This window comes from Scyliorhinus torazame, chromosome 17 (assembly GCF_047496885.1).
Source record: "Scyliorhinus torazame isolate Kashiwa2021f chromosome 17, sScyTor2.1, whole genome shotgun sequence".
NCBI classification, from domain to species: Eukaryota; Metazoa; Chordata; class Chondrichthyes; order Carcharhiniformes; family Scyliorhinidae; genus Scyliorhinus; species Scyliorhinus torazame.
This window is the reverse complement of record NC_092723.1, coordinates 2,627,819-2,649,563: the sequence shown is the minus strand read 5'-3', so window position 1 is coordinate 2,649,563 and position 21,745 is coordinate 2,627,819. Positions and strand designations below refer to the sequence as shown.

Genomic DNA, 21,745 nt, shown 5'->3' with positions numbered 1-21,745 from the left:
TGGAGTGCCATTTTTAAATGATTTTTATCTGAGTATTTCCGTATTTAAAGCTCACTTTAAAAAAAGGTAAATCTAATTTAGCACAGGTTTTCCCGCCTTCCTGGGTTGATAAATCCCTCCCATAAAACATCATCTAGAATGTGAATAATATGCTTATTCCGATGTTTTCACATAGATGCTGTAACTCTTGGAAAGGCAATGTATCCCTGCATGCTTTTCCAACAGGCCAAGAAGCCTTTAATGAGATCGAACAAGCTGTCAATCTCCAACCACAACTAAACTGAAATTAGGTAAGGAGATATGGAGCACCAAGCGGATCAGGAAACCTTGTAATACTAAACTGGGAAGGATGACCCTTCCCCTATTATTGACATATTAACGGAAAACCTCTGGAATCAATAAGGATGTAACAAGGGGGTCCCCATAAGAAGCTGAGACCTACCCTGGACACTTAATGAAAAGGCTGTGTGGAGAATGTCATTACCGCCATGATGTGCTCTAAGATCAACATGCGGATTCACGATGGGCAAAGATGGTCCAGAATGAGTGACTAATCAATGAAGCGTGACAAAATCAGCTGAAAAGGTAAATATTGTTTAGCACTTGTGTTATTATCTTCACACTATTGAGTGTTTCTGCCTGACCCCAACCAAAATTACACTTGAGGGTAACAAAGTAATAAAGATCCACGTCTACATTCTGCTGTTGGCAGAGGGTATTCAGAATGTAAGTAGCCAATTCCTGCACTGTCCAAGTCTCAAACTTACTTTGGCTCCAATAAAGGTGTCCAAACAGCAGCTACTGAAGCTGAACCACGACAGTCAGGCAGTAAGACAAAAATACAAACCTTAGGGATCATGAGTGCCGGGGAATCGGTCTGTAAAAATAGGAATACATCCATCATATTGAATAATTTTGTGCTTTTTAATAATACAAGTTATTGTTTAATGTCTTGATGTGTTGGCTTAAACATGTGGTGCAGAGACAGTCACGGCAAATGTATAACATGAATTAGCATCATGTTTAAATGATTAGGGAACAGAAATTGTTCTGTTACAAGCCTGTCACAATCTTAGTCGATGTGAGAACTAGATGGAAAGGTTCCAGAATGAAACCCTGGCTCAAAAATAACTTCCTTTTTGTATTAAACATGGTGGAACAGAGACACAGGGCCGTTAATTAGCTTAAACAACAACATTTCTTGTTTAAAACGTGAAAAAATTGGATGATTATGCAATACTCCTTTACTCCCCCCCCCCTTAACTTAACAAATACATATTTAAAGATTAACGTGGAGTACAGTGTGTATCTTTAGTTACAATGGTCCCATTAACACAATAAGTCCCTTTGAGCAGACAAGATGACTGGTCAAACACTCACTCCGCTCTGAACCCAAGTTAGTGTCTGTGAATTTCTCCTCAGAATCCCCCCCAGATGATCACATGAAAGTTTCCAAATTCCACGCTCTAAAATCTTCTCTCATAACAATGCTTTCCCTTAGCGGTTTGCATTCTGAAATCCAGTCCAGGTTTTACAAATGACTCTTTTAACACAAGTATTTGCTCCATTTTTAACAACAAATCCAGTCATTTTACACCACCTCCTTTTAGGCTTCCTTTGTTGTAACTGCTTTTACACAAACTCCGAGGTCCAACCACCGATTTCCATAGTGATTTCAACTCTCAGGCTGTGGTAAAATCTCACAAACACGAAAATCACTTCAGATATCTTTCTGGAGTCTCCACCTTCTTCTCAACATGCTCTGCCTTTATTGAACAGTGCTCTCTTCTACTACCTTTAAACTTGGACTTCTTGGAAACTTCTCTTCATTTCTCTATTTTACTTAACTAGCTGCTCTTCAGATCTCTGCACTTGTTTTCTTAACCATTACTCCATGGTATGGCTTTTCTTCTAGCAAAGCTGGGAAAGATGCTCTTCTCTAGTCTTCTAAAACCAAATTGCTAATACATTAAGAGATAGGGCAGCACGGTGGCACAGTGGGTTAGCCCTGCTGCCTCACTGCGCCAAAGTCCCAGGTTTGATCCCGGCTCTGGGTCACTGTCCGTGTGGAGTTTGCACATTCTCCCTGTGGTTGAGTGGGTTTCGCCCCCGCAACCCAAAGATGAGCAGGGTCGGTGGATTGGCCATTCTAAATTGCCCCTTAATTGGAAAAAATGAATTGGGTACTCTAAATTTACTTTTAAAAATACATTGAGAGATAACTGGAACTAGCATCCAATCAGCAGGTCAACATTCGATAAGGAATTGCTCATAAACGTGATCACCTGAAACAACGGAGAAAGCAGAACTGGGAAACAGGTGGTACCTGATCACATTAACCATCTGGGCTGTCAGTGTGATACCTCCTGTTCGACTGATATTACTAAGTTTAATGTTATCAAGCAGCCAAGTCAGAAAGTAGACAGTGCACACTGCCCGATAAGGGAAGACAAAATTAGGAAAACAACAGTTTTAAAGATTGAGAATGAAAGGGGTACAGTAAATTCTCATTTAATATTGTTTTGCTTTAACATCAAGAGGCTAATGGGGCCTGTAATGTCATTGACCATTGAGAGATTCACTTTAATGCTGTTTCTTGCATGACTTGATCAGCGCCATTGTGAAGAGGTCTCTCCCCAACTTCCGAGTTGTGGCCTTCCGTCTCTCTGACCTCCAGGTTGCGCCCCCCCCCCCGACCTCTGGGTTATGGCTTTCTCATTCTCCCAACCTCCACTCCCTAGCTTACCTCTGCTGGACCTGCTTTCCCATTCAAGATCTGATCCAAAGATGAAATGTGAAGCTAAAGGATCAAATTCCGTTTGGATTTCCGCTTGCCCTGACATCATAGTGATCTTATGTTGTGGCAGGTAAAGCCTTGCCCAAATTGAGACCCTTAAAGACCATTTCCCTCCCAGCCTAATTTTCATTCTGTTTTTTATTTAGAGTACCCAGTTCATTTTTTTCCCCAATTAAGGGGCAATTTAGCGTGGCCAATCCACCTACCCTGCACATCTTTGGGTTGTGGGGCGAGACCCACGCAGACACGGGGAGAATGTGCAAACTCCACACGGACAGTGATCCGGGGCTGGGATCGAACCGGGATCCTCAGTGTCGTGTGGCAGCAGTGCTAACCACTGTGCCACCCTGCTGCCTAATTTTCGAGGCTGCTGGATCTGCCTCGCATGGGGGAAGCCTAGAAATGAATGGCTGAGATTCCAGGCAGGAAAAGCAGAGGGAGTGCCCCAATCAGACGACCCCTTCTGGCTGTGGGTGCCTCATTTCCCCCTCCTCAACCCTCCGACCCAAGGGCCAGTGGCCACTGGACATCCCTTCCCCCTTCTCCCGCAGAACCCCAATACCCACTTTGCATACACCTCCCAGCCATGTGACCGCCAAAACTGACCTTGTCGTCCAGTCCCAGGATTTAGGCCCTGGCACGTTGAAGCACTTCCTCTTCTGTGCACTGCAGCACCTGGACAACTGCTGACCAATCAGATTGTCCAGCAGCTCTCTTCAGGCACGACTTCCTTATGTGTGAGCAGCCTGCAGCTAATTAGCACTCATGAACTCTCATTCAAGCACGGAGTGGCTGCTGGGAGGGGGGGGCGCTCTTCAGGTGGCAGGGTTTCCCTTCCAGCCAGTAGCAGCCCCAGCTCGGCACTTCGGCAGCATTGGGACTCACAATTTCAAAACATTGGAGCTAGGCTTCAGATCAGATGCGATTGGGGAGGGGGAGGGGCCGGGACTCAGAGGTTGGGGGGGGGGGGGACGGTGCAGGGTTGGACCAGCAGCTATTTGGAGGTTCAGGGAGCAGGATCAGCAGCTAGTTTAAAAGTTATTTCATTTATCAATGTAGGAATTCAGTAATGTAAAATATTTCAAGTTAGAGGGTATAATGTTTTAATGTGTGTTTGTTTTTTGTCTGATAAGGAAGTCCTAGAGTTAGTTAGTTTTTGTTCCAGTTTTAACATTGATTCGAATGAAAACCAATGTTTGACTGAAAGTTGTGATTTTGCGGAATACAATGACAGGTGAAGCAGTTCCAGTTGTGACGGTCCAGATGCTGCCCTGGAGGGAGCAGCTCCCAGAAGAGGAACAGGATAGTAACATTTTATCTTTCTGTAAATTACAGCTCAAACATGGAAATGTAGTAATACCCACTTGTGTTTGAAATAAAGGACTGATGTATCCAATTTAAAGTCACTTCAGCATCTATTACTCCCTTTTCGCGGCATGGTTATTAAAATAAAATTCATCCAGGGCACCAGATTCATGGAATAAGCATCAACTTAATACCAATCGAGATGGATTTGAATGTAATTGAAACGTGAGCACAGGTATTTCCAGAACCATTGGTATCTGATCCATAGGCAATCCTAACATGACAAAAGCTCCCCATTTTCCAAGATAATAATGGATGAAGAAGGCCAGTTGGCCCATCTGAGTATATAAATAAATACAATTAAACACCAGCGCTCCCATTGCAATATCAAATTGTTTCTTAAATGACTTGTGTGTTTCTGCCTCTAACTATTCTGTCCAATGGGTCATTCCATGTATCAATTGCTGTTTATTCAAGATAAACCTCCCAATCTCCTAAACTTTCCTTTTGTTGATTGTAACCAGTGTCCCTTACTCTCACAATTTAATATAAAGTCATGTTCTATTTTCTTTGCTCCGAACTTCATCCCCTAGCTCCTGACTCCATGCTGCTCCCTGGCAACAGTCCAGGATTAAGCTCGTCTGTTTGCAACCTATTGCCACATTTGATCCTGCGATGAGTTCCCTACTTCAATATTGTGCCTTTACCGAGGCTGCATATTTCCACCTCTGTAATATCGCCTGTCTCCGTTTATCTGCTGCTGAAACCATCGTTCTTGCATTTGTTGCCACTGGACTCGACTATACTTACATTAACACTGCAATGAAGTTGCTGCGAAAAGCCCACATTCCGGCGCCTGTTCGGGTGCACTGAGGGAGAATTCAGAATGTCCAATTCACCTAACAAGCACGTCTTTCGGGATTTGTGGGAGGAAACCGGAGAACCTGGAGGAAACCCACGCACACGGGGAGAATGTGCAGACTCCGCACAGACAGTGAGCCAAGCCGGGAATCAAACCCAGGTCCCTGCCGCTGTGAAGCAACAGTGCTAACCACTGTGCTACCATGCCTCCCACTACTGTTTTTAGTTACTGTATTGTTATTTCCAGAAAATGTTACTGTACTGTTATGAATGATATTAGCTTGGTCAAGGATTATTTCATGTTAAGGGGTTGATGGGTTTGGGGAAAGACATTTGGTGATTTCAAACTTTGGCTTCAGAGAGCTCAAACAACTAGAAGATTTTTCAATTTACTTTTGTATTTTATCCACCCGCATTTTACACCTGCATCAACACCGAATCATCCTAAATATCCCCACCTTTCAAATATTCTTCCATATTACACAATAACCACATAATTCTGAATTGTTCAATTCTTGCAATTTTTATTACAAAACTACTTACATTTTTACACCATCTTGTAACATTGAAATGGTTCTAACTTTTAATGTGGAGGAATCTGCTATGTAGTCTTCGGGGACTGGGATGATGCAGATAAACTCGTTTGTAACTCAGCTTCAGGATCCCTCATGTAAGGCAGTTTTCCAGCAGCTAATGCTAATTACTTCCGGTGATCTTTTCACCTAATCACAAAGTTCACACGTTACGTTCAGTTCGGGTCAACTGCACCAGTAGGTTCTTCAAAAGGAATAATTTAATACAAAAATGCAAAGCAACCTGATGTCTAGTATATTTTTAATAGAAAGTTTGATATCACAAATCAAATAACAAATTGACAAGAACAGGTATCGGCAGTGATTTTATTGCTGTAGCCAGATCCCTGGCTATAATTATTACCATGTCATCGCTTCTTCTTGCCAGTTTTGGGTGCTTTGTCTAAGCCGGCAATATACTTCGCAGGAATCCTGTACTCTTCTGCAATACAATCAGAAAACATGTGTCAGACTGAACAAAATGATTCTTAAATCCTTTTCTTCGTGGTTAGTTACAAAGGTGTCAACATACTGGAAACTGAATGATTGTACAATATTTAATTAAAATACATTTGATATAAAATTTAACAAATGGTACATGCAGTAATTAATTTTAGTAAGGGATAGTATTTATGGGTTAGATATGGGGGTGAACTTCATAAGGAAATTACTGCAATCTCCCTTCTGCCAGTGGAATATCTCCCTTTAAAGAAAAATCCAAGGGGCCAATGCCGGTCTTTGCCATCACCCTCCCAACCACCCCCCTCAACCACCGCCGTACCCCCGGCCCACCACCGCCCCCCCCCAAACCACCGCCGTACCCCTGGTCCACCACCGCCCCCCCCCCCCTCCCCCCCAACCACCGCCGTACCTCCGGCCCACCACCGCCACACTCCCACCAACCACCCCCGCCCTCCCCACCCAAAACCATTCCCCCCCACCACCGCCACCCCATAAGTGTCCACTTCCAAGATCCATGGTTTCTTAAGTGGCAAATTTATAATTACTGCCCTGTTTTATGTAAAGACATCTTCACTTAACAAGTGTCAATGTCCTTACTTTACCAAATAAACATTTCGTCCTTAAAAAAGACCTTTGGTTACTGTGACAATACGTGTACATTATATTGTCAGAGTTCATCATGTTTCATGAAGAACAGAAATATTCCAAATATAAAGCACATTCCATATCATTTAAAAGACTTCATTAATTACACAAAATTCTACGGCCTTGGGAATTAAGGAAATTATTTTATTTGACTCATGAATTTTTATTTAAAGTTAAAATACAGTACTTGCCGGTTAGCAGCTTGGCAATATGATTAACCTGGTTGCCCTGAACCTGAAGTGCCATCTTGTCCTTTGTACCAGGCACCTGGTGCATTGTTACACTGGCTTGAGCTTTTTGCTGAAGGGCATTTACCAAGCTCTGAGGATCTAAGCCAAATGCTTCAAGGTTGCTAACAATAGTTACCTGCCAAAAACACAAGTAAAGCAATGGATCAAGTAAAATAATAACTTACATTTATAAAGCATCTCTAAGATACAAGGCACTTCAAAGAGGAATAAACAGACATGGAAGGACAGGAGAGCCAAAGAGGATAGTTAAAAAAACAGGACTATAAAGCGAGAGAGAGACATAGAGGGATCCAGGTGTTTAGGAGGGTGATTACAGGCTGAGACAGCTGATAACACAGCAGCCAACTGAACAGTTGACGGAGTGAAAAACACAAGTGTCAACAGTTGGAAGAACAGAGAATTCCTGGGTGCGGCAGTGAAGTGGTGGTGGGAGCTGTAGGGTTGGAGAAGGCGAACACAGAGAAAAAAAAATGATGATGTGATACAAACAGAGATAGGAATTCAAAATGAAGGCATCGGAGGACTAAAGTCAAGTGCGCGTCAGCAAGGTCCGGTGAAAAGAGTGGATCTTGGTTAGGTGAGGATTAGGAGATGGTTAACAGAGTTTTAGAATAGTTGAAAAAGCATGGACTGTAACCTCAGCTTATCCAGGAGATTCAAGCCCGGGATGATGACGAGAAGTAGAAAGATACAGAATAGTGCCAGGTTGGGGTAGGAATGGGAGAGTTGGAAAGCACCGAGAGGGAGATAAAAAAGGTGGCATGGCATTTTTTTTTCTTTCATTCGAGATATGGGCATCGGCCAGCATGTATCGACCATCACTAATTGCTCTTGAGAAGGTGGTGGTGAGCTGCCTTGATGTAGCGCATGTGGTGTAGGTACACCCACAGTGCTACTAGGGAGGGAGCTCCAGTCGTTTGCTCCAGTGTTACGATCCCAGTTGATGTTATAACTGGACGGGAAGATCCCAGAATGGAGTCCTGGCTCAAACTTCCGTAACTTTTTAAAATAAACTTTGCAGGAACCGAATCACAGGACTACTAATTAGCTTGAACAACAAGAAAAAAAAACATTTATTAAACATGAAAAAATTGGATTGAGAGAAAATGTGCCTTTACTCCCCCCTTAGTTTAACAACTGCACACAGATTACAAAGTATATCTTAATGTACAAGGGTCAACTACTTTCTGTCGTAGCAAATTCCACAGATTCACCACTCTCTGGGTGAAGAAATTTCCCCCTTCTCCTCAAACTATGACCTCTAGTTCTGGACTCCCCACCATCGGGAACATTCTTTCTGATAGAATTTTAAAAGTTTCTATGAGATCCCCTCTCACTCTTCTAAACTCCAATGAATATAATTCTAACCAATTTAGTCTGTCCTCATATGACAGTCCCGCTGTCCCAGGAATCAGTCTGGTAAACCTTACTGCACTCCCTCGAGAGCAAGAACATCCTGAAATGAAAAATGAAAATCGCTTGTCACAAGTAGGCTTCAATGAAGTTACTGTGAAAAGCCCCTAGTCGCCACATTCCGGTGCCTGTTCGGGGAGGCTGGTACGGGAATTGAACCGTGCTGCTGGCCTGCCTTGGTCTGCTTTCAAAGCCAGCGATTTAGCCCAGTATGCTAAACCAGCCCCAGTTAAGGACACCAAAACTGCACTCAATACTCCAGGTGTGGCCTCACTAATTTTCTATACAATTGCAGTAAAACATCTCTATTCTGATACTCAAATCCTCTCGCTATGAAGGCCAACGTACCATTTGCCTTCTTTACTGCCTGCTGTACCTGCGCGCTTACTTTCAGCGACTGATGCACGAGGACACCAAGGTCTCGCTGAGTATCCGCCTCTCTCAATTTACACCCATTCAAATAATAATCTTTCCTATTTTTCGTACCGAAGTGGATAACTCACATTTATCCACATTATACTGAATCTGCCAGGTATGTGCCCACTCACTCAGCCAGTCCAAATCCCGTTGAAGCATCTCTGCATCCTCCTCACAGCTCACCCTCCCACCCAACTTTGTATCATCTGCAAATTTGGAGATAATATACTTAGTTGCCTCGTCCAAATCATTAATATATAATGTGACCAGCTGGAGTCCCAGCACTGAACCCGGTGGCATCGCACTGGTCACTAGCTGCCATTCGGAAAAAGACCCATTTATACCAACTCTTGCTTCTTGTCAGCTAACCAACTTTCTATCCATCTCAAAAGATTATCCGCAATCCCATGCGCTTTCACTTTACATAATAATCTTACAAGGCCCCAGTTGCTAAGCAACACCCAAATCTACTGCCTTTTATTTAGTCTTCACAACCCAGACCTCTCTAAGCACAACAGAAACACAGTGGGGACAGAACCAACCCACACACACACACACACACACACAAACATAGAACAGAGAGTGCAGAAGGAGGCCATTTGGCCCATCGAGTCTGCACTGACCCACTTAAGCCCTCACTTCCACCCTATCCCCGTAACCCAATAACCCCTCCTAACCTTTTTTGGACACTAAGGGCAATTTATCATGGCCAATCCACCTAACCTGCACATCTTTGGACTGTGGGAGGAAACTGGAGCACTCGGAGGAAACCCACGCAGACACGGGGAGAACGTGCAGACTCCGCACAGACAGTGACGCAAGCCGGAATCGAACCTGGGACCCTGGAGCTGTGAAGCAACTGTGCTAACCACTGTGCTGCCACTTTTATCCAGCATGAATCTGACTCAAGAAATAAATAAAATATTTCTTCTAAATAGCCTTCCGGCTAAGTTAGATTAAATTGCTATAAAAATGAAGCAACTCTCCTGTGTATACAGAATACAACACAACAAGCACTGCATTCCAAAACTGCTGTGAAAAAATACATCCTAGTCATGCAAGATAACGACAAACAGTAACCCTGCATATTCTACATCTTATATATAATAATAATAATAATAATAATAATAATCGCTTATTGTCACAAGTAGGCTTCAATGAAGTTACTGTGAAAAGCTCCTAGTCGACACATTCCGGCACCTGTTCGGGGAGGCCGGTGCGGGAATTGAACCTGCGCTGTTGCCTTGTTCTGCATTCCAAGTCAGCTGTTTAGCCCACTGTGCTAAACCAGCCCCAGACATATAGGGCGCGATTCTCCGCTCCCGCGCCGTTTGGGAGAATTGCCTGGTGCGCCATTTTTCCCCGCGACGCCGGTCCGATGCCCTCCCGCGATTCACCCAAGCGGCGAGAGCGGCCCCGTCGAGTTCTGCGTGGCGCAGGCCGGAGAATCGCCCGGGACACCCAAAATGGCGATTCTCCGCTACACCCGCTATTCTCCGGCCCGGATGGGCCGAGCGGCCTGCCCAAAACAACGGCTTCCGGCCATCGCCATCCACACCTGGTCGCTGCCGACGGGAACAGCGCGGGAACGCTGGGGGGGGGGGGGGGACGAGGAGTGTTCTTTCACCGGGGTAGGACTTAAAAGTGGTCTGGCCCGCGATCGGTGCCCACCGATCAGCCTCTCTGAAGGAGGACCTCCTTTCCTCCGCCGCCCCGCAAATTCCAGCCGACATTTTCTTGCGGGGCGGCCTCGGGGAGGACGGCATCCACGCATGCGCGGGTGACGCCAGTTACGCGGCGCCGGCCGTGTCATTTACGCGGCGCCAATGCTCGGTGCGTGTTGACGACGCTGCTTTCGCGACACGCCCCGAGTTTCTCGCGGCCCCGATCCTAGCCCATTTTCGGGCCCCGAATCGGTCGTGATCGGGGCCGTTTCGCGCCGTCGTGAACCTCGACGGCGTTCACAACGGCGTGGGCACTTAGTCGCGGGAATAGAGAATCGCGCCCATACTGTATAGACATAGACACACACCAATATATCATATACCAACACTTCTTCAGTTCCCATTTCATGTTGCATCTTCAAATGAGAACAAATGATAGTGGGGAGAAACAGAAATGTAGAGAAACTTTGCAACCTTAAACACAGGCTGGAAACCCACTAAGAATGAACACAGTAAAAATGCAGCGAATAACCATAAGCCATTCAGGAGATGTTGCCTAAATCCCTCAACTTGATTTTAATTAACTGAGAAGCATCCATTCTAGTCCCGCTGATAAATGGCTTTCAGCTACTGACCTTCTTGTTTGAACTGCGCTGTGCTACATCAATGTTAATGGGTTTAATTCCACCTTTCCGAACAACTGGATTTTGTCCAGGGAAAGTCACTTGATGACATTCCTGCAGCCTCTTCAGGCACCTGCAACACAGACTCAAGCTGTAATTGACTACAGCAGCAAATCAGATGAAGCACAACATTTGATTAAAATTTGATTAAAGTTTGATTAAACCCATCCTTTTGAGGGGAATCACTGACAGCTCCTATAATATTAATGAAGCTATCCTTGCATGCTTGCATACTTTAAAAGTAAAATACAGAACATTTCCTAATTCATTTGAAGGTATGTGAAGAATGAGAACAAAACTTGGAAACAGATTGAGAATTTAAAAAAAACACAGTTGTATTTACATTGGTTCCCGGTCCCGCAAGGCCTGAAATTTAATATTTTTATTGTGTTTCTAATCAATATAACCTTCCTCAGCCATACAGCTATCCGAGAACTCAGCATACTGCCAACTCTGCCACTTGTGCAATCCCCCATTCCGTATGTGCCCCAGTGGCAGCTCTGTGTTCAGACATCTGGCACTTAGTGAGGCTTATAGGGAGGCTCGAGAGGTGAATAGAATGTGCAAGAGGGAACTTAAAAAGTAAATTAAGAGAGCAAAAAGTGGGTATGAAAGGATACTGGCAGGTGAAATAAAGGAAAATCCTAAATTGTTTGCATTAAGGGTAAAAGGATAACTCGGGAAAGAGTAGGGCCATTTAAGGACCACAGGGGTAATTTGTGTGTGGAGCCGGAGGATGTAGGTTGGGTTCTAAATGAATACTTTGTGTTGGTGTTCACTCGTGAGAGAGGCAGTGTGGATGTAGAAGTCAGGGAGAAGGACTGTAATAAAAATAAAGATGGTAGCCATAACGTGGAGATGCCGGCGTTGGACTGGGGTGAGCACAGCAAGAAGTCTTACAACACCAGGTTAAAGTCCAAAAGGTTTGTTTCGAATCACTAGCTTTCGGAGCGCTGCTCCTTCCTCACTTGAGATTCACCTGAGGAAGGAGCTGTGTTCAGAATGCTAATGATTCGAAACAAACCTGTTGGACTTTAACCTGGTGTCGTAAGACTTCTTACTAAAAATAAAGAGATTAACATAGACAGAAAGGAGGTTCTGAGTGGTCTACCAGGCTTAAAAGTTAATAAATCTCCTGTGCAAAGTGAAATGTATCCCAGGCTGTTGAGTGAGGCAAGGGAGGAAATAGCAGGGGCGCTGGCAATAATTTTCAATTCCTCTCTGGTCACAGGAGAGGTTCCGGAGGACTGGAGGATAGCCGATGTGGTACCATTATTCAAGAAGGGAGGAAGGGATTGGATTTGTTTACTGTCACGTGTACCGAGGTACAGTGCAAAGTATTTTTCTGCGAGCAGCTCAACAGACCATTAAGTACATGGGAAGAAAAGGGAAGAAAAGAAAATAAATAGGGAAAATATTAGAACGATTATAATTTAAGTAAAAAGTGGATCTGTTGGGGAGAGCTCGCAGAAACCAGGAAACTACAGCCAGTCAGTCTGACCTCAGTTATGGGGAAACTATTGGAAGCAATTCTGAGACAGAATTAATCTGCATTTCGAGAGGTAGGGATTAATCAAGAACATGGGGCGAGATTCTCCGATCCCCCGCCGGGTCGGAGAATCGCCGGGGGCTGGTGTGAATCCTGCCCCCGCTGGTTGCCGAATTCTCCGACACCGTTGACTCGGTGTGGGCGGGAATCGCGCCACGCCGGTTGGCGGCCCCCCCCCCCGCGATTCTCCGGCCCGGATGGGCCGAAGTCCCGCTGCTAGAATGCCTGTCCCGCCGGCGTAGATTAAACCACCTACCTTACCGGCGGGACAAGGCGGCGCGGGCGGGCTCCGGGGCCCTGGGGGGGTGGGGGGGGGGGCGCGGGGCGATCTGGCCCCGGGGGGTGCCCCCACGGTAGCCTGGCCCGCGATCGGGGCCCACCGATCCGCGGGCGGGCCTGTGCCGGGGGGGCACTCTTTTCCTTCCGCCTTCGCCACGGTCTCCACCATGGCGGAGGCGGAAGAGACTTCCTCCACTGTGCATGCGCGGGGATGCCGTGAGCGGCCGCTAACGCTCCCGCGCATGCGCCGCCCGGAGATGTCATTTCCGCGCCAGCTGGCGGGGCAGAAATCAGTCCGGCGCCGGCCTAGCCCCTCAGGGTTAGGGCTCGGCCCCCCAAGATGCGGAGGATTCCGCACCTTTGGGGCGGCGCGATGCCCGACTGATTTGCGCCATTTTTGGCGCCGGTCGGCGGACATCGCGCCGATACCGGAGAATTTCGCTCATGGTTTTGTTTAGGGGAGGTCGAGTCTAACCAACTTGATTGAATGTTTCAAAGAGGTGACCAGGAGTGTAGCGGACTTCAGCAAGGTCCCACATGGGGGACTGATAGCGAAGTGGCAGTAAGCAGAGGGTGATGGTCGAGGGGCGTTTTCCTGACAGGAAGCCTGTGTCCAGTGGGGTCCCACAGGGATCAGTGTTGGGGCCCTTGCTGTTTGTGGTTTATCTAAATGATTTAGGTATGAATGTAGGACGGTTGATCAGTAAGTTTGCAGATGATACGAAAACTGGCGGGGAGATAGGCAGTGAGGAGGATAGCCTTAGATTACAGGAGGATATTGACGGGCTGGTCAGATGGGCTGATCAGTGGCCAATGGAATTCAATCCGGATACGTTTGAGATGATGAGCAGGACAAACAAGGCAAGGGAATACAGGATAAACGGCAGGACCCCTGGAAGCGCAGGGGATCAGAGTGATCTTGGTGTGCATGTACACCGGTCTCTTAAGTAGCAGAGCAGGTGGATACCGTGGTTAAGAAGGTACATTTGCCTTTATTAGCCGAGGCATAGAGTTTCAGAGCAGGGAGATTATGTTAGAACTGTATAAAACATTGGTTGACCACAGCTAGAGTATTGTGTACAGTTCTGGAATCCACATTGTAGGGGGGATGTGATCGCACTGAATTTACCAGGATGTTGCCTGGGCTGGAGAGTTTTAGTTATGAAGGGAGATTGGATAGACATGGATTGTTTTTCTTAAAGCAGAGGAGACTGATGAGGGACATGATTGAGATGTATGAAATTATGAGGGGCATAGATAGACTGAAACAACTTTTCCCCTTGGTGGAGGGATCGATGACCAGGGGGCATAGATTTAAGGTAAGAGGCAGGAGGTTTAGAGGGGAAGTGAGGGAAAATATTTTTACCCAGAGGGTGGTGGGAGTATGGAACTCGCTGCCTGAAAGGGTGGTGGAGGCAGAGACCCTCCTAACATTTAATAGATGTGCATTTGCGATCCCAGGGCAGACGCGGCTATGGCCCAAGTGCTGGAAAATGAGATTAGAACGTTTTGGTGGTTGTTTTGTCCGGCGCAGACATGATGGGCTGGAGGGCCTTTTCTGTGCGGCATGATTCTATGACTGAGCTTTGGAGTTCTCTCTGGAAGCATCCCCACTTCTCAACCCAGAAGACTCTCTTCAGCACCCTCCTCAACTCTTTAGCCAAGAATTTGGTCAGCCCTCCTAATATCTCCTTCCTTGTCACGGCATTGATTTTTTATCTGATTACGCACCTTCTGAGTTATTATTTTCTGTTAAAGGCACGCTTTTGTCAATCCTAATGGTGCATTATCTCAGTAGATAATGTAACATTTCAGCCAGAGTGCAACATTTTAATAGTTCTACTTACCTGGTAAAGAGGTCATCCCACGTGAGTTTAGCTATGGTATGGTGCTCAGATTTTTCCAATAGGCAATCACAAAGAATAGGATTAATGACTACATAACTGAGAAAATAAGACAAAAATGACATTATCCCTGTGAAATGCAGAAACCACAAAAATCTAATCATATACTTCTAGACTGAAACAAATATCATAGATGAAGATTTATTTTATTAAGAATTGTAATATTGAAATGCTAATCCATTTTGATGTATATCCCTTTCAGGAATATGGGAGTAATTTTACATGACAATAAAATCACAATGTTACTTGTACTCTTCCTAGTTGTCATCCCAAGACATGAAATAAATCATCCTGGCTACTTTTTACCAGCAATAGCTAGTACATTAAACGACAGTTCCACCTTCAGACTGTGAATCGAGTTCCTTCTCACATCCTCCTTGTACCACCTGGACACTGATCTTTTGATTCAGCTTGCTATTGGTTTATTTGGATTTTGCTTCCTGCAACGTTTGCCTGAATCTTGTTACTTTTCCAACAAGCACGTTCAATGAGGCCATTTCTGCGACAATTCCCGCACATGATGTCTTTGCACCAACAATCTGCTGCTGAATGCCTGGTTTTTGCACACCTATGGCAAGTGCGAGACTGTTCGAGTTTCAGCTGACACCTTGTGAATTCTTATGCTCAAACTCAACTTTTGAGCTTCATTGACTGTGAATTCCATTAATACAGCAACTTTCAAAGCTTTCTTTAAGGTCAAATTGCTTTCGGTTAACAACCGCTTTTGAATAGCTTTGTACCTTAAACCAATGACTAAACTATCTCTGATGGTATCGTTTAACACCTCCCCGAATTTGCAATGTTTTCAGAGTAGTTACAAACTGTGTAATCAATTCACCTTCTTCTTGGTGCGTTTATGAAATCTGGATTGGATTGAATTTGTTTATTGTCACGTGTACCGAGGTACAGTGAAAAGTATTTTTCTGCGAGCAGCTCAACAGATCATTAAGTACATGAGAAGAAAAGGGAATAAAAGAAAATACATAATAGGGCAACACAACATATACAATGTAACTACATAAGCACTGGCATCGGGTGAAGCATACAGGGTGTAGTGTTAATGAGGTCAGTCCATAAGAGGGTCATTTAGGAGTCTGGTGACAGTGAGAAAGAAGCTGTTTTTGAGTCTGTTCGTGCGTGTTCTCAGACTTCTGTATCTCCTGTCCGATGGAAGTTGGAAGCGCGAGTAAGCCAGGTGGGAGGGATCTTTGATTATACTGCCCGCTTTCCCCAGGCAGCGGGAGGTGTAGATGGAGTCAATGGATGGGAGGCAGGTTCGTGTGATGGACTGGGCTGTGTTCACGACTCTCTGAAGTTTCTTGCGGTCCTGGGCCGAGCAGTTGCCATACCAGGCTGTGATGCAGCCCGATAGATGTTTTCTATGGTGCATCTGTAAAAGTTGGTAAGAGTCAATGTGGACATGCCGAATTTCCTTAGTTTCCTGAGGAAGTATAGGTGCTGTTGTGCTTTCTTGGTGGTAGCGTCGACGTGGGTGGACCAGGACAGATTTTTGGAGATGTGCACCCCCAGGAATTTGAAACTGCTAACCATCTCCACCTCGGCCCCGTTGATGCTGACAGGGGTGTGTACAGTACTTTGCTTCCTGAAGTCAATTACCAGCTCTTTAGTTTTGCTGGCATTGAGAGAGAAATCTGAACCTTTCTGCGATGGCTAAAGGTTTTGGTGAATACTGACCCTGCAGAATTTCCATTATTTCTGCGTATGTTTTTGCGCCGGGCTTTTACAGCTGTCCCAGACGCTTCAAGAAGTTAAATGTACCCCCCCCTTCCGCCACTAAGTTGCCAGATGCACAAATTGTTTGTTCTTTCCCAAATTCTTGCTGAAAAGTTTGAAATATTTGTAAGATTGATATTACCATGTGGATTACTTACTTTTTATTGTAGTCGTCTATCAGTTCATTGGACTTTACGTAAGTTGTGATGATGCTTCTAACATCTGCATTTGAGAGGGTTGCACCTTTTCTAAACAGAATGGAAACAAATTTATCAGGAAATCAAATAAAGAAAGAATTCTGAATCTCCAAAGATACTTTGCAATCTGGATGCATGTTTAATACTTTGCAATCTGGATGCATGTTTAATGCTTTGCAATCTGGACGCATGTTTAAGGAACCATGTGGGGATCAGAGTGGTTCAGTGGATTAACCTACCTGTGAGACCCAAACCAGAATTCAGCCGAGACTGCTGGATCAGTCTCTTTCCACAAAGAATGAATGTGAAGTAAAATAAGACTTTCAGTAATATTGAATCAGTTCCTGGGGGAGATTGTCCATTAATCAGTAAAAGAAAATTACAAATCTCTCCCAGAGACCAGAGAGAGAGTTGGTGGAAGAAAATTAAATGCTATCAGTAGTAATGTTTGACGGTATATGTTATGTGAATATCAGAAACATGTGTCACATTATTGAAGGTTTTTGTGCCAACTGGAAAGAATGGTAGACTAGGAAATCATAATTCAATAAAGGATCTTACAAGGGTGGCAAGGTAGCACTGTTGCTTCACAGCGCCTGGGACCCAGGTTTGATTCCCGGCTTGGGTCACTGTCTGTGCGGAGTCTGCACGTTCTCCTCGTGTCTGCGTGGGTTTCCTCCAGGTGCTCCGGTTTCCTCTCACAGTCCAAAGATGTTCGGGTTAGGTGAATTGGCCATACTAAATTGCCCCTTAGTGCCAACGGATAGGTGGGGTTACTGGGTTATGGGGGTGGGGTGAAGGTGTGGGCTTAAGTAGGGTGTTCTTTCAAGGGTCGAATGGCCTCCCTCTGCACTGTAAATTCTATGAAAAAAAAGGTGCGCCACTGTCAGTGATGGAGAGAAGTATAAGGGCGTAGAGTGCTTGAAATGCTAGTCAGAGTAGAAATGACAGGATATATAGGATGAATACGTGGCTGAAGGGATGGTGTCAGGGGGAGGGTTTCAGAGGGGCATTGGGACCGGTTCTGGACCTGTACAAACTGGATGGGTTACACCTGGGCAGGACTGGAACTGATGTTCTCGGGGGGGGCTATTTGCTAGAGCGGTTGGGGAGTGTTTAAACTAATGTGGCAGGTGTGGTGATGTGCATCAATGTAAATGCATGTAGGCTAGCTAGACACTAGAGGGAGCACCAAAGACATCACACACACACACGCAACCAATAGATCAAGTAGATAGGACACAACCAATGGACATTCACGATACACAAGGAGGTGACACGACCACAAGGGGGCATTACACCAACCCATATATAAAGGACACCACACACATGATCTGCCTCTTTCCAGTGGAGACAGTCAGTGAGTACAGATACAGGGTTGATTCAATATCACTCCCACCACGTGGATTTCAGCAACTGGTTAGTCAGTCTGGGTAGCTATAGTAGGATTAGCAGTAGTATCGAACCCGAGTAATAGAAGTGTAAATAGTTTAATAAACGTGTTGAAGTTATCTCCACGTCTGAACCTTCCTTTGTCAAGTGCACCACAAGGAAGCCACTTATGTTACACCTACAACAGAACAAATCAGCAGGGGGATGGGAAACGATGCAGGAAGTTGGAAGGTAGTAAAACAGGGACAGAAACAAAAGCCTGCAGTAAGGGGGAAAGTGTAAGGCAGAGAAGCCATAGTCAAAAATCAAAAAGGGCGACAGTACAAGGTACAGTGACTGAGGGGAGCTCAGTGAATAGGCCCAGTAATACTAAAAGGAATAAAACAGGAAGTAAAAACATAAATCGAAAGCGACGCAGCTGGTTGTTACATGAAGATATGGGTTCAACGACAAGGAAAATTAGGAGAAAAGTTAAGAGGAAAAATAACTTAGGAGAGGTTACTGATCAAGGTGTTAAGTTTCAAAACAGAGGTATAAAAGCCAACATAAGTGTACTTTACCTGAATGTTCGCAGTATTCGGAATAAGATAAATGAGTTGATGGCGCAAATCATTGTGAATGACTATGATTTAGTGGCCATTACTGAAACACGGTTAAAGGATGGTTACGACTGGGAGTTAAATATTCAAGGGTATCAAACTATTCGGAAGGACAGAGTGAATGGTAAGGGAGGTGGTGTAGCTCTGTTATTTAAAGATGACATCCGGGCAATAGTAAGGGAGGACATCGGTGCTATGGAGGATAAGGTTGAATCCATTTGGGTGGAAATCAGGAATAGAAAGGCGAAAAAGTCACTGCTAGGAGTAGTCTATAGGCTACCAAATAGTAACATTATGGTGGAGCAGGCAGTAAACAAATAAATAACGGATGCATGTAGAAATGGTACTGCAGTTATCATGGGGGATTTCAATCTACATGTCGGTTGGTTTAACCAGGTCGGTCAAGGCAGCTTTGAGGAGGAGTTTATAGAATGTATCCGCAACAGTTGCCAAGAACAGTATGTAATGGAATCTACGAGGGAACAAGTGATCCTAGATCTGGTCCTGTGTAATGAGACAGGATTGATTAATTATCTCATAGTTAGGGATCCTCTCTGAAGGAGCGATCACAATATGGTGGAATTTAAAATACAGATGGAGGGTGAGCAGGTAAAATCAAACACGAGTGTTTTGTGCTTAAACAAAGGAGATTACAAAGGGATGAGAGAAGAGCTAGTTAAGGTAGACAGGGAGCAAAGACTTTATGGTGAAAAAGTTGAGGAACAGTGCAGAACCTTCCAACCATTTTTTTCAGTGCTCAGCAAAGGTTTATACCAACAAAAAGGAAGGACGGTAGAAAGAGGGAAAATCGACCGTGGATATCTCAGGAAATAAGGGAGAGTATCAAATTGAAGGAAAAAGCATACAAAGTGGCAAAAATTAGTGGGAGACTAGAGGACTGGGAAATCTTTAGGGGGCAACAGAAAGCTACTAAAAAAGCTATAAAGAAGAGCAAGATAGATGATGAGAGTAAACTTGCTCAGAATATAAAAACAGATAGTAAAAGTATCTACAAATATATAAAACAAAAAAGAGAGGCTAAGGTAAATATTGGTCCTTTAGAGGATGAGAAGGGAGATTTAATAATGGGAGATGAGGAAATGGCTCAGGTTATTTGGGTCGGTCTTCACAGTGGAAGACACAAATAACATGCCAGTGACTGATGGAAATGAGACTATGACAGGTGAGGACCTTGAGATGATTGTTATCACTAAGGAGGTAGTGATGACCAAGCTAATGGGGCTAAAGATAGCCAAGTCTCCTGGCCCTGATGGAATGCATCCCAGAGTGCTAAAAGAGATGGCTAGGGAAATTGCAAATGCACTAGTGATAATTTACCAAAATTCACTAGATTCTGGGGTGGTCCCGGCGGATTGGAAATTAGCAAACGTGACACCACAGTTTAAAAAAGGAGGTAGGCAGAAAGCGGGTAATTATAGGCCAGTTAGCTTAACTTCAGTAGCTGGGAAGATGCTGGAATCTATCATCAAGGAAGAAATAGCGAGGCATCTGGATGGAAATTGTCCCATTGGGCAGACGCAGCATGGATTCGTAAAGGGCAGGTCGTGCCTAACTAATTTAGTGGAATTCTTTGAGGACATTACCAGTGCGGTAGATAACGGGGAGCCAATGGATGTGGTATATCTGGATTTCCAGAAAGCTTTTGACAAGGTGCCACACAAAAGGTTGCTGCATAAGATAAAGATGCATGGCATTAAGGGTAAAGTAGTAGCATGGATAGAGGATTGGTTAATTAATAGAAAGCAAAGAGTGGGGATTAATGGGTGTTTCTCTGATTGGCAATCAGTAGCTAGTGGTGTCCCTCAGGGATCAGTATTGGGCCCACAATTGTTCACAATTTACAGAGATGATTTGGAGTTGGCGACCAAGGGCAATGTGTCCAAGTTTGCAGACGACACTAAGATGAGTGGTAAAGCAAAAAGTGCAGAGGATACCGGAAGTCTGCAGAGGGATTTGGATAGGTTAAGTGAATGGGCTAGGGTCTGGCAGATGGAATACAATGTTGACAAACGTGAGGTTATCCATTTTGGTAGGAATAACGGCAAAAGGGATTATTATTTAAATGATAAAATATTAAAACATGCTGCTGTGCAGAGACCTGGGTGTGCTAGTGCATGAGTCGCAAAAAGTTGGTTTACAGGTGATTAAGAAGGCAAATGGAGTTTTGTCCTTCATTGCTAGAGGGATGGAGTTTAAGACTAGGGAGGTTATGCTGCAATTGTATAAGGTGTTAATGAGGCCACACCAGGAGTATTGTGCTCAGTTTTGGTTTCCTTACTTGAGAAAGGATATACTGGCACTGGATGGTGTGCAGAGGAGATTCACTAGGTTAATCCCAGAGTTGAAGGGGTTGGATTACGAGGAGAGGTGGAGTAGACTGGGACTGTACTCGTTGGAATTTAGAAGGATGTGGGGGGATCTTATAGAAACATATAAAATTATGAAGGGAATAGATAGGATAAATGAGGGTAGGTTGTTTCCACTGGGGGGTGAAAGCAGAATTAGGGGGCATAGCTTCAAAATAAGGGGAAGTAGATTTAGGACTGAGTTTAGGAGGAACTTCTTCACCCAAAGGGTTGTGAATCTATGGAATTCCTTGCCCAGTGAAGCAGTAGAGGCTCCGTCATTAAATGTTTTTAAGATAAAGATAGATAGTTTTTTGAAGAATAAAGAGATTGAGGGTTATGGTGTTCGGGCCGGAAAGTGGAGCTGAGTCCACAAAAGATCAGCCATGATCTCATTGAATGGTGGAGCAGGATCGAGGGGCCAGATGGCCTACTCCTGCTCCTAGTTTTTGTGTTCTTAAATGCAAAGACCACAATGTATCCCAGGAACAACACCTGGATGGCAAAATAAATAGATCCTTACATTTTTGGGTCTTTTCTACCCTTATTCCTAGATTTTTTGGCATTCATATCTTGATTGTTCTGGAAACACAAATTCCAATTGTTCATGACCTCAAAGGTATCATCAGTAAGCCTGATAATTAGCTATTTTTTC

The 21,745-nt window shown here is 44.6% G+C and overlaps 1 protein-coding gene across 2 annotated transcripts in view; it reads right to left on the bottom strand.

Annotated features, from left to right (window-relative positions):
- Nucleotides 1–5,460: 5,460 nt before the first annotated feature.
- Nucleotides 5,461–21,745, bottom strand: part of eif2d (eukaryotic translation initiation factor 2D) — a 53,558-nt gene continuing 37,273 nt past the window's right edge. For both annotated transcript variants that reach the window (XM_072479897.1, XM_072479898.1), the window contains exons 11-16: nucleotides 16,695–16,784; nucleotides 14,746–14,841; nucleotides 11,023–11,143; nucleotides 6,834–7,008; nucleotides 5,900–5,977; nucleotides 5,461–5,685 (exon numbers count right to left, since the gene is read on the bottom strand). In XM_072479897.1, coding sequence (XP_072335998.1) covers nucleotides 5,904–5,977; nucleotides 6,834–7,008; nucleotides 11,023–11,143; nucleotides 14,746–14,841; nucleotides 16,695–16,784 — 556 coding nt within the window. In that variant the 3' untranslated portion in view covers nucleotides 5,461–5,685; nucleotides 5,900–5,903. The remainder of the gene's footprint in view (nucleotides 5,686–5,899; nucleotides 5,978–6,833; nucleotides 7,009–11,022; nucleotides 11,144–14,745; nucleotides 14,842–16,694; nucleotides 16,785–21,745) is intronic.